General features: G+C 36.8%; 2 protein-coding genes across 14 annotated transcripts in view; both read left to right on the forward strand.

The window, feature by feature from the left end:
• The first annotated feature begins 7,367 nt into the window (after positions 1-7,367).
• LOC114360995 (histone H2B) lies at positions 7,368-7,889 on the forward strand. Its single transcript, XM_028315893.1, has one exon. The coding sequence runs from the start codon at positions 7,623-7,625 to the stop codon at positions 7,887-7,889; it is 267 nt and encodes an 88-aa protein (XP_028171694.1). The 5' UTR covers positions 7,368-7,622.
• A 1,848-nt stretch (positions 7,890-9,737) lies between these two features.
• The window catches only part of dsx (transcription factor doublesex), a 204,150-nt gene continuing 201,115 nt past the window's right edge, over positions 9,738-12,772 (forward strand). For 11 of the 13 annotated variants that reach the window (XR_003656556.1, XR_003656558.1, XR_003656559.1 and 8 more), the window contains exon 1: positions 9,768-10,354. Coding sequence is in view for 2 of the 13 variants with exons in the window: in XM_028315896.1 (XP_028171697.1) it covers positions 9,838-10,354 (517 nt within the window). In the remaining 11 variants the exon portion in view is untranslated. Of the gene's footprint in view, positions 10,355-12,772 lie in introns of all 13 variants that reach the window. The other 2 variants (XM_028315896.1, XM_028315897.1) reach the window with 2 other exon arrangements.

The raw sequence follows: 12,772 nt of genomic DNA on the forward strand, positions 1-12,772 counted from the left end.
ATAAAGTGACAGACGAAATTCCACGCGAGTGAAGCCGCTGGCGGACAGCTAGTTGTATACAATTTTGGTGTCAATACTATAGAAAAAAAACATTTGAAACAACAGAATCATCTTGGCTATGCTATCGATGAAAAAGCTCCGTTATAGTTATACATTGATCATGTGGGAAGCGTCGCGTAATTTAATTATTTCTCATAAATGTAATACGGCGCGGCCTAATAAAAAAATATTTGGATATATTAATTTTATTATAAAATTATCACTTCACGGGATTTATTGCAACAATATCTATTTTAACGGTAAATAATATTTACCCTCCCGACGTTTCGGCTCGGTTGCACGAGTCATGGTCGCGACCATGACTCGTGCAACCGAGCCGAAACGTCGGGAGGGTAAATATTATTTACCGTTAAAATAGATATTGTTGCAATAAATCCCGTGAAGTGATAATTTTATAATAAAATTAATATATCCAANTAGCTGACATACACAGCTTGTGGAGTACATGTGAACGACTATTGAACTCTTAAATGGAATAAAATGTTACTTGGGTTGTGGACCGATTTTAATACATATTTTTTGATGTTGTTGCAATTACCTAGTAAAAAATTGTACTTCTATGTTTAGGTATAGACTAGAAAAAATTTCGAATAGGCAATCCGATGCCAACAGCTTTGAGCCTCTGAGATTAAAAAATCGATAAAAGCTATTTTGTTGTTGTTTTTCATGCTCTATCTATCTTACACCCTGTATTTATCCCTTATGAAACAAATGCATTTTATAATACAAAGCAATTTCATACTGAATTTAAATACAAGAGTACGAAGACAGGAAGTTACCGCGTAACTCGTACGTACTTTAAGAAAGTTATTATAAAATATTATAATTGAATTACTTGAAAAGTCATTGTTACAAAACCGTTGCTTAATGATTACTATTAACCCAGAAATGGTATACTTTATGTTACCTTTGATACGTTTTGAATGTATTATGATGCGTAATTTTTAGCGGGTAATTCAGTTACAGATGGCAAATGTGGCTTGCGTTAACCGCCAAAAGTAAAAGGGCTTAATCGTGGATGCTAAATGCAATTAGTTGTTATGGTTCCGCGAATAAAAGATAATATTCTCAACAATTTTCATCGACCATGTTAATAATATATTTTAATTATATGCAAAGGCATTGTTTCGTATGTATGGATTGGGTTTTCAGTGATATTTTCTGCCCAGCATGTTTTTGATTGACGTCTTTTTTTTATGAGCCTTATTATTATGATGACGGAAATAGGAAATAATTTAGGTACTAATTTAACAGACACAAATGTAGATATTTTAATTAAGATGGTGCACCCCTACTTAGTTGATGCTTGGTACTATCACTGTAGAGTCTACCCCCATAATAAGCAAAGTAGTCGCTGTAGAGTAGTAGAGTTTACTCTTAAAAACTAACATAATATGTAAATTATGTAATTGTTTTAGTTACAAACAAACTCTCAGTTTATAACTCCCCAAAGTTTACTTAGATAGTTAGTACTAAATAATTTTGTAAGCAAGATGTTGATCCTTAGGTCTGAATATAGTTTAGAGATACCGGTACATGTTACCAGAACCTATTACACACATATTATTTGCACCTATTATCTTTGCTAAATTATTACATATTGAACCTGACCAAACGTTATAAACCTTTGGTTTATTTTAGAGTAGTAAAATACCCCAATTTTCAACCGACTTAAAAAAAAGGAGGAGGTTCTCAATTCGACCCGTATGTTTTAATATCCTTATAAGTTTGAAGGGTTCAATTTTGTCAAAAACTGTCCTTTTCGATTCGCACTTGGCTCTTTCGCCATCGCTTCGCAGATAACGCATGAGGTCAGTTTAGCTACCGAAAATTCACTTTTATGACACACTGAGGTTGTGGTGATTGGGTTGTATCGGTTCGTACAATTAAGTATTGAGTATTGAAAGAAAGGAACTCCTTTTACCCCATAATAAAAACCTAGTGATAACCGAAATAAAATCTTCTGCAAGTTTGATGCTCATACGCATTTTCAAAATACCAATCATAATATTATCGATTCGCCGACACCTCAAAGACTCGACCAAAAAATAAACTTTTGTATGGAGACCAAAAAACTAAAAAAAACTGTGCACTGCGCGTGCGCCTGTCGCGAGTTAATTTGTCATCGCTGAGATTATCGTTTTTGTGACCCCGCTGGTTTTGTGGAGGCTGAATAAAATAGTAGAAAATGGGGTCACCATGAGTGAGAAAAAACAAGAGACATTATCCTTGATTCATTTGTTTCAGCCGAAAGACGTTCACAGCTGGACAAAGGCCTCCCCAAAGGTTTTCCATAAAGACCGACCCTGCGCCGCCCGCATCCAGCTCCTCGGTTAATTAGTGATTATTGTAATACCGATGAGGTATTATTGTTTCTTTATTAATAGTAAAAACAAAGTGAGATTTTTAACGTAATGGAGATATAGGTGTCTGATCACCTACGCTACACAATAAAGAGATGCAATTGAAACATAAAAAACTTATTTAAAAAAAATAAAGTATGTAAATGTAATACTAATTATTTTACATTTGTGGAAACAGATATTGTTTTCTCTCCTGAATGAGTTGATTATAATTTGAAACTTGTATACGCACTTTGTTTAAAAAAAAAAAGAATTTCATTTAACGCATTTGCTGTTAATTAAACACATTTCATCGCGCTTAGAAACAGCTAATTAATTCAAAATCAATTGCGAATAACATTAGGTACTCGTATTTATTGACTAAGATAAATTAAATTGAACATGACACATGGATACATACATTATTAAATGAATAAATTATAATATTTATGTTATCTAAATGAGGTAGGTATCTCAATGTAAGCATAGTCTGACTCCCAATGGTGATGAAACTTTTGATAAAAAATTTTCCCGATGCATGGACAGACACCTAGAGGAAGATGCAATAATGTAGTTGTCAAACATACATTCATTATTTAATGCCTGAATGAACATTTTCATAAATGTGAAAAATTCTATGAAGTGTAAGTGTTTATATCCGTTTCATATTTGCTTAGTTTGGGATTAGATTGGCATGATTTTTATTCGGAACAACAACAGTTTCTTCTTTTAGATAGGTTTCGTTATAGTAGCTGATTAAATCCAGAGTTAGTTCCATGTAAAAATACCTGTATATTTGTGTAATCGTAGACTCGTGGTCACCCTACACCGCGGAATACACTTGTCCTCGCTGACAAGTTTTTGCCATAACGCGGCAGGCGTCAACAGTTTTCATATTTACTGAAATTGTTTTATAAACTGTTTTGCCGACAAGAAGCGCGGCGCTTTGACTCCTGCGCACCACAGATATTTGTACAGTTTTTTATAGTAAGTATTGTTTTAAATGGAAATGAAGAGCTTGTACGTGTGCAGATTTACGGATAGAAAAATGAAGGTTTTTGCCGATATAATCATTACTCTACTTCGCGCTAATAAAATTATCTGATGTACTTTTTTTAAAAACAATATTGGCCTTGTAACTCTCCTTAGAGCCTAATCTATCACTTGTTAATCATAAATTTAGTAACTTCAGCAAAGTATTAAGGAAGTTTTCAGCCGTTACTGAGGTTTAGTCTGCGCCTTTGGTAACTTCGAAACATAATTACTACGAAATTGTGTACGCCTTGAGTGATAAGTAGGTAATGTTTACTAAACGTATTTTCATTGCCAAGTGAAAATATTAAGATTGAAAACCGTTCAATATTTATTTTGGTAAGATTTATAAGATTCCCAATGTTTTAGGGAGTGACTCTACATTTTGATTACGGCAATCGATTATAATCGTGTATAATCAGGTGTTATCTAACCACTTATATTAAAAAACAGTTTTCCAAACAGCTGTACAAATAAATATGGACATAAAAAGCTTTTATGTTGCAACAATCAAACAATCTCGAACTGTAAATAGTTTGTCTGTCACAAATCAAAGGCGGCCGTCACTATTAAATCAATGGTCAAATGAGGCGCGAATACCAGCCCCCCTAGACAAAACGCACTTTTTGATCGAATCGAAAATCGAATCCGTCAAAACTCCATACAAAAAAGGGGCTTTTCGACCACTTTTCGACTGCTTTGCGATTATAATTTGCACTTTGTCTAGACCCACAGTGTGCCTACCATGAGTTTATGTTAGGTGAGCTCGCTAGCGAATACGTCAAAAAATTCTATGAAGATTTTATTTCTTGAAAGTAGCCGCTAGGGGCGCTGCACAATATGTCATACTTTTAAATGTCATTCTTTTACGAAGTCGCTAGCGAGCACACCTAACGTAAACTCATGGTAGGCACCCTGAAGATCTATGTCACTATGGTCTAGGTATTGAATTAGATTAGTGCTGTATTAATTGGCTGATGAAACGGTTGCAAGATAATGTTAATTAGTTACCTTAGTGTACCTTGTATTCTTCATCTTCCAAGTATCTTTCTCTGATTTTTTAAAATTTTGGCATATCTTTTTAGAGAAGGTATTGTTTACACTTAAAGTGGGGATGAATTTGGTTTTATCATCTACTCTATTAATTTTCATTTTGTGGAGCGTTTGTTGGATCCACTTTAAAAAAAAACGTCTAAATGCCTTTTTTCGATTCGGGGATGCGAAATATTTAGCTTTGAAAGCTCTTTTTTGTAAGAGTCAAGCTCTCCGCATAAGAAGGAAAACTATAAAAAAATTAAATTAGCAATGCTTTAACAGAATAGAGCCTCCTAAAATTCCATTCCCTAACAGCTTACTCACACGCCTACTCAGGTAGTGACATGCATCATAATATTATATCGTGCAGCTTAAAATGAACCCGCTTAGCCCGCGGGTTCGTTTGCAAGGATGCTGTATAATGTATATAGTAACAAACTCTAATTAAAACCATACTATGTCACTGGATAGGCGTGGTATTGTCGATACATATCAGAAAAAAAGTATCTGGAAGTGCGTGAGAGCCGATTCAACACATCATAAATCGTGGCGAACATGCTCGTATGAGAAATTCACACCTTTAATATTAACCTATAGCAGGGATGTATAAAAGATGGACTGGAATGTGAAGTGGGCAGTGTCGGTTACACAGGAACTGAATTACAATAGACACTTAATTATTAAGTAAATAAAAACTCTATAATCTTAAAAAATCTTTTCCACGGGAAGTAATTTCATTTAAAAGTGGTTCTATTTTTTATGCAGAACAAAGCAGGTATTTGACAGCAATCACACCTGATGTTAAGTGAGATGCAGTCTAGGATTTATACATTACTGTACAGTAGACACACAGCTAGCTTACCAAGATGTTTAACCACGAAGAACTTGAAAACTTTTTGAAGAAAAGTGTCCATATTGTTCAACTGGTCTGGTTGAACAAAAAGCTTTTTTATACCTCCACCGTCGAACATCAGTCACATCAGATATTCACCTTTAACACCTATGCAAAATATTAGAGATCGGATACATTTGAATATATCGAACATTCATTGTACTACGTGGCCCATTAAAAGATCTCAGATGCGCATACACTGACATTATTACCGGCGTTCCAAAGAGATCGTAAAATTTGAATAAAACCTCCTCTGAATGGAGTACGTGAAACTTTTTAAAACTATTAACATGTTTATAATGCAGTTTACGATTCTAGATTGGCTATATAATATCTAGCTGCGATCACGACTCCCAAATGGGGAGAGAAGTTTCATAACAAAAGCATTAACGTTCAAACTTGACTCAAGATTAAGTTATTTGATGACAGATCCGTGTACAATTGGGCGTGATATTCTGTAGATCTAATTTGAGTGTACGAAAGTTGGTTTATTTATAGTATGTTAAACTTTGGACGACTATACGATAGTTTCTTTAGTATAGTGAATAGTGGTACTGCAGCTAAATAATAACGTTTTTTTAACTAGAGGTGGTGAAAAAGAAAGCTTCTTCAGTCTTCACCACCTGTAGTGAAAAAAACACTAAATAGAAACTGTAACAGAAATTTGTGATTTTATAGAGCTTCCTAGCTAGAAATAGGGCTTACATGACTTGAAAACTTGTTGGTGGAAACTTCCAAGTCGGATGTAGAGCTTTAATGTCGCCAAAAGCTGTATAATTTGGGGGTCATACTTAAGAGCTTTTGTAAAACCACCACTACAGCATTTAAACGACAAATTGTTTATTGTAAGACTAAAAGACACCTAAAGATCTAAGTTTGGGAAAGACTAAAGGAGCCACTTCCTTGAATTGGTAAATTTGTCACACTAGAAAAAGCTTTCCTGAAAAAGTTGATTCTGAAACTTTTCGACATTATTTATTACACGACATCTATACTATACTAATATTATAAAGCTGAAGAGTTTGTTTGTTTACTTGAACGTGTTAATCTCAGGAACTACCGGTCCGATTTGAAAATTTCTTTTAGTGTTAGATAGCCCATTTATTGAGGGTTATAGGCTATATACTATCACGCTACGAGTAATAAGGTGCAGAGCAAAAATGAAAAATGTTGCGTAAACGGGTTTTCACGCGTACGAAGTCACAGCTAGTAAAATAATAAAAGTATAAAATTGGCTATTATTTTTAATCAGTTTTTTGGGTACCTAGGGTATCTGTACACTAAGTATGCCAACGGTTAGAGTCCCGTTGCAGGGCACTCTAGCACGGATTTTGACCAATCACAGAAACTATTGTGATCAAAAATGTGGAGTGGTTTACGGAATTATTAATTAGTCATATAAATTTTTTTTTGAAAAAAGTGTCTCTACTGTTTTTTTTTCATGGTATTGTTTTCAGTTTTTGGGTATTTCCCAGTTTTGTAGTTTATCCACTGAAATAATGCTAAGAACTGCTCGTAAAGACTAAAATGTATTATTTTGAAGTGAGAGTACACTTGGTTACATATTTTAAGTATCTAGTGTAATATTATGTCTAACTCTACCACTTCACCACTACTTATACTTATTTATTGTATTGTGTAAACGTGTAAAACAACGGAATTTGGTACGGAATGCAAATAGGTGCTACACAAAGTGTGCAATGGGGATGTTTCCTGGGTCAAAAAGCAAGAGTTTTAATTAGTCCGTCAGTTAACTTATCAATAATAAAATACTCTACACGTATTTTTCACTTTTTCAAACTAATGAAAATTGAAAGAGATAAAGCGCGCCAAAGTTCATAAGAAGAGACCCGTGACGTCAATGCGTGCATTAAAGTGCCGCACGTTGTGACGTCGTGCGGAACTTCAACGCACCATAACTATGTAATTATTTGTTAGATTGACAAATTAAAATATATGTGTCCAATATTTTTTGATATTAAACATATATCGCCATCTCACTCACTCGCTGGTCGCACCCATCAACAACACAGACCGTAATGTGTTATGAGCGAGACGGCACAGAGCGAGAGAGAAATATCATGTTAATGCGACGACACTATTGGTCGAAGTGACACCGCGTTGCGGTCGCTTTTTGAACTGACAGTAACTGAGGTAAACCCCAATCTACCGAAAAATTTACACATTCGCTCGTCACTCTCGGCACGGTCGAGTTGTTGTAAGCTGATACATTATTATCGTCGTTATCCCATTAAACAATCATGCCGCCCAAGACAAGTGGCAAGGCCGCCAAGAAGTCAGGCAAGGCTCAGAAGAACATCTCCAAAACTGACAAGAAGAAGAAGAAGCACAAGAGGAAGGAGAGCTACGCCATCTACATCTACAAAGTGCTGAAGCAGGTCCACCCCGACACCGGTATCTCCAGCAAGGCCATGTCGATCATGAACTCGTTCGTGAACGACATCTTCGAACGCATCGCCGCCGAAGCTTCCCGTCTGGCTCACTACAACNTGTCCAATATTTTTTGATATTAAACATGTCATCAACAGCCCTTTACAGTCCACTGCTGGACTATGAGCCTCCTCCACTATAGTGGAGGGTTTTGCCATAATCTCCACGCTAGGCAGGCGGGTTGGAGATCGCAGTTTAAAAGATTGATGTTTTTCAGAGAGCGCTGCTGCCCATTCTCTGTTTGATGTGTAGTCCCTAAGTCGCCTCTTACGACACCCGCGGGAAGAGTAGGGGTTGGTGACAAATGTATTCTACTCTGCCGTCACCACACGGCTTGAATTAAACATGACGGACTATAAAAAATTTTTTAGGAAACTAGCCTATTGATAAAAGATGATTAAATAGGCCAATTGAATCTGAGTGGATAACACTCAATAAATAAAACATAAAAAAATACAAATGTTATTTATAGGCCTGATTTCAGTAAACAATACGAACCAGCCGAAAGTTTCAGAGTTCTTTGATAAAGTAATATTGGAGAAAAATGCCACTCACACATTGACGTGTTTACTCCACGACAAGCAACGATGCTTGTCGTGGAGTGCACACATGTGAAGTGATGACGAACACATGCGCAAATTGCAGTGTGCGCACGGGCGTGTTATGCGTGTGTGCCGTAAGATGTTGCACGCGATCGTATAGTAGTCGAACCGCACGCATGCCGAGCCTTTGTTACCGTGCACTGCACTTTTCATATTCAGATTTGTAATTTGCATTAGTAATTTGATATTGTAATAATATCTATTTGTTTGGACTAATTAATTTAGTGTTTGCAAATCGCCAACTGCTCTTAAGGAGCCTTCACATGTCTCTTAATTAAAACCAGGCAATTTAAATCTGGTTAAGAAATAATAAGTTGTGCTAATTTCTTATCAAAGAAATTCTGTGTGTGTTTTGACTAGAATTTGTGCTAGAATGAAGTAAACGAGGAAAGTACAAATAGGGTAGCAGTGTCATCAGTCTTAATCTTAGTGAAGCAGCAACATGACTTTTCAAACTTTTCATTTCGAATTATTATTCAACTCTAGTCTAGTGGTAGTAAGGCCGAGTCTTCCAGCGACTTGGCTCACTTTTAGCTCGTATGTCGTTTTAGAGGCTACGTAGTCCCGGGTTCGATTTCCAAATGGGGCAGCATTTTCCGCACAGTTCGGTTTGGAAGAGCTTATTTTAAGTGATGATTTCAGGTGAAGTTTGCTTTTACCTTTGGCCTGATCATCATTTTCTTCTTCATCATCATCTTCACCTTCCAATGAACTCTAATTTGTACACGCGAGCACTCTACATTCGACGGTGAAGTGACAATACCTCCCTACTAACATTTTGCTTGTACTCGTATTTACATTCAATATTATTTTAACGCAGTTAATAAAATAAATAAATATCCTTGGACATTTTACACTGCGCCGCTAGCCCCAAACTAAGCAAAGCTTGTACTATGGGTACTAGACAACGGATATACGGATATAAACATACTTAAATACTTTTTTTTTAAATACATACATATTATAGGTACATAGAAAACACCCAGACCCGTCACAGAAATTAAAATTCATCGTTTCAATTTCTGCCCGGCCGGGAATCGAACCCGGGAGCTGTCGGTATAGTAGTCCGTTCTGAACCACTACACCAAACGGCCGACAAAGTTGTGATATATTCGCTCATTCCATAGAACAGTATCTAATTCAACTAAAAAGTAGAGTTAAAACAAGATCATTGTGGTTCACCAGAACGGCACCGGAACGAAGCCACATCTTCGCAGCCGGTAAATTCATTACAGATGGACGCACAGCGAAGATAAAACTAAAGTGCAAGGAATTGCACACTTGCATCGCACAGCAATAAATGCAGCAACGTGGCGCGGTAGGGCGAGGGGCGGGGCGCGCGCGGGCCGCCGCAGTCGCATCGTGACCGCGCGTCGCGACACACGCGCGCTGTTCCGTTACTCGCTGACACCGCTCGATCGCCATGGTGTCCGTGGGCGCGTGGAGGCGACGCGCCCCCGACGACTGCGAGGAGCGCTCCGAACCCGGCACCTCCAGCTCGGGAGTGCCGCGCGCGCCGCCCAACTGTGCCCGCTGCCGCAACCACCGGCTCAAGGTCGAACTGAAGGGACACAAACGATACTGCAAGTACCGGTACTGCACGTGCGAGAAGTGCCGGCTGACCGCCGACAGACAGCGGGTGATGGCGCTCCAGACGGCTCTGAGACGTGCCCAGGCGCAGGACGAGGCGCGAGCGCGTTCCATGGAGGCCGGCATACACCCGACAGGAGTTGAATTGGAGCGGCCCGAGCCGCCCGTGGTCAAGGCACCCAGAAGCCCGGTGGTCCCGCCGCCTCCGCCGAGGTCCCTCGGCTCAGCCAGCTGTGACTCCGTGCCAGGGTCCCCCGGGGTGTCGCCGTACGCGCCGCCGCCGCCGCCGCCGTCGTCGTCGGCGCCCCCGCCGCCCAACATGCCGCCGCTGCTGCCACCACAGCAACCCGGTTAGTCATTTTATTTGAAATAGGTACCTATCTAGGCGCAAGCTTCCTATTGTAATTTTGGACCAGACCGCTTAGATGCAATTAATTATGATCGCGATTGTGACAGAATGAAATAGAGCTGCAGTGCACTTGTTTTGAACATCTGTTAGGTGCAATAGTGTGAATGAAATAAGACCATCAGTAGGTGTCACGTAGAATGCACTTGATGCGTGCGATTCTCCGAGGTATGAAAAAAAGAAAAAAAAAACGTTTGCAGAAAAAAAAACCGGCGCGCAGGCATGCAATCAAATTAGCGGTAAACCAAAACAAAACAAAAAAGCGGGTCTATTAATATCACCTTATTTTATCTAATTTATAATAAAAAAGAAATACGATAGATGTTAAAATGATGTAGGGTTATAGTATGAAATGTAGTAAACAATAATGTTCATCACTTCAACAGTTTTGTAAATAAAATATTTAGCAATTCAAGAACAAAATACCTACTGTACCAGTTTATTAAAAAGTAAGTAAAATGTACATATAACATCTCATTCATTAAAAATGTAGAGCGCTAATAATAACTTACAAGTGTACAATATTTAATTTGTCGATACGTTGTAGATATGTATTATTTATAATCAGATAAACTGCTTGTTTTGTTTATAAATTATGTGTTGATTATACAACACATTGACTATACTTTAACCTGAAACTATTTTAAGTGCTACTTATGCAGATGGCATCACACTTGGGTGAACTGAAACATTTCTATTACTGTGATAGTATAACGCCATTAATCATTAGATGCATGCATACGAAAATTGCTATTTGTAAGTTACTTACGTATAAATATATTAATAAATAACTAAGCCACTTTGGTTCTCTTGGATTATAATGGTTTAGTAGAGTCACTTAGCACATCCTGTCCTGGCGTAAATAATTTAAAATTGTTTTTTTTCTTCTGAATTTGCCCGTCGGAAACTGAACTTTGAATTTTTTTGTAACACTAATGGTTTGCGTCACTGAGTCATGGGCTTTACGGGTTATAATTATTTTATTATTTTACCCACCAAAACAAAAAAATAATATGCGAAATTAAAAAAGGAAATAGGAAAATAAGAGCGAAAATAAAATTAATGTAGAGCTTGTACGAAGATAATGGAAAAATGTAGAGTTATTAAAAACAAAAACTTCTCTTAAAGTGAATATTGCATCTTTCTTTGACTTTGTAATTATTTGATTTGATTCATGGTTATTTATTAACAACAATTTGTTGATTGTAGGGTATAAAACAATATTCGCTATTATTACTAACGAGTTTTGTTTTTATAGTAGACCCTAGTGAAACATGGTTAAGTTCTTTTTCACTTAACAATGCAAGGTTCATAGCAGTGCATTGTTTATAAATTAAATCATAATTGGCTGCTTCAAGGAAGTTTAATTGATCTTATGGTAGTTAATTCCAGATAGATTTTCTTTTAATAGATTATTCCTTTGTCTATTGTGCTTACAAAAAAGTTTATTTTTTCTTGTCCACTGTGTTACTACCGTGCTTTCTTTTTTTTATCTAAGGTAAAGTATTAAATTAATTTTAAAATTACTTTGTGTTTTTCTTTTTTGGTAGAATATTGACGCTTATTTTCTAAGGTGTTTTTTTGTTTCTTTTTTATTTTCCTATTACAAGTAGGTAACTAACTTTTTTAACAGTCAAGGTTCACAACAGGAAAATTCACCCACTTTTCTTTTAAACTTAATAATTTAGTATTTTAGATAAAAAAATGTGTTCTCTGGAGATTTACACATGCTTTTCCGTGATAATTTTACTTATCGCCTCTTTTAGTAATTTTTGCTGCTATAGTGTTATTAAAATCAAGTAAGTAGGTATCTTACTTTATCTGCACTTGAAATTGATATTTTTTTTAGTACTGCACAATATTGTATAATAATAAGTAGGTATGTCGTAAATAGGTTCTGCTTTCTAGTACCTATGCGATATGCGACATAAGAGTTAATAAAGGTAACCGAAAATTAAAATTCCCAGTTTAATCTGCATTTGTTACTCACATCCGAGGTTAATTTTAGTGCCTATTAAGCCTGACAGTTGCAGTCAGACTTTTAATCTTATGATATGCGACATAAGAGTTATATAAAGTTGTATTAATGCAAGTTTTCTCTGCACTGGACCGTACAGACATGACCGATGTAGAGAATATACGTGGAACGTTTCTAATTAGAAAGTGTCGCTCTCAATGAGTTATCAGGTGATAATTACTGTGGATGTAGTGTTACTGTAGGCAATTTTAGAAAAATATGTCTTACTAGATAGCTGTCAGAAAAAAAATGTGTCACACAGCGCGTGTGCAAGGTAGGTCAAAAATTCACGCAAACTGTGCGCACCTAAATTAACTGACGTTTATTGGTCTCAATACTCGTACG

Source organism: Ostrinia furnacalis, unplaced genomic scaffold, assembly GCF_004193835.3.
Source record: "Ostrinia furnacalis isolate ACB-3 unplaced genomic scaffold, ASM419383v2 OfSCF5357, whole genome shotgun sequence".
In the NCBI taxonomy this organism is placed as follows: Eukaryota; Metazoa; Arthropoda; class Insecta; order Lepidoptera; family Crambidae; genus Ostrinia; species Ostrinia furnacalis.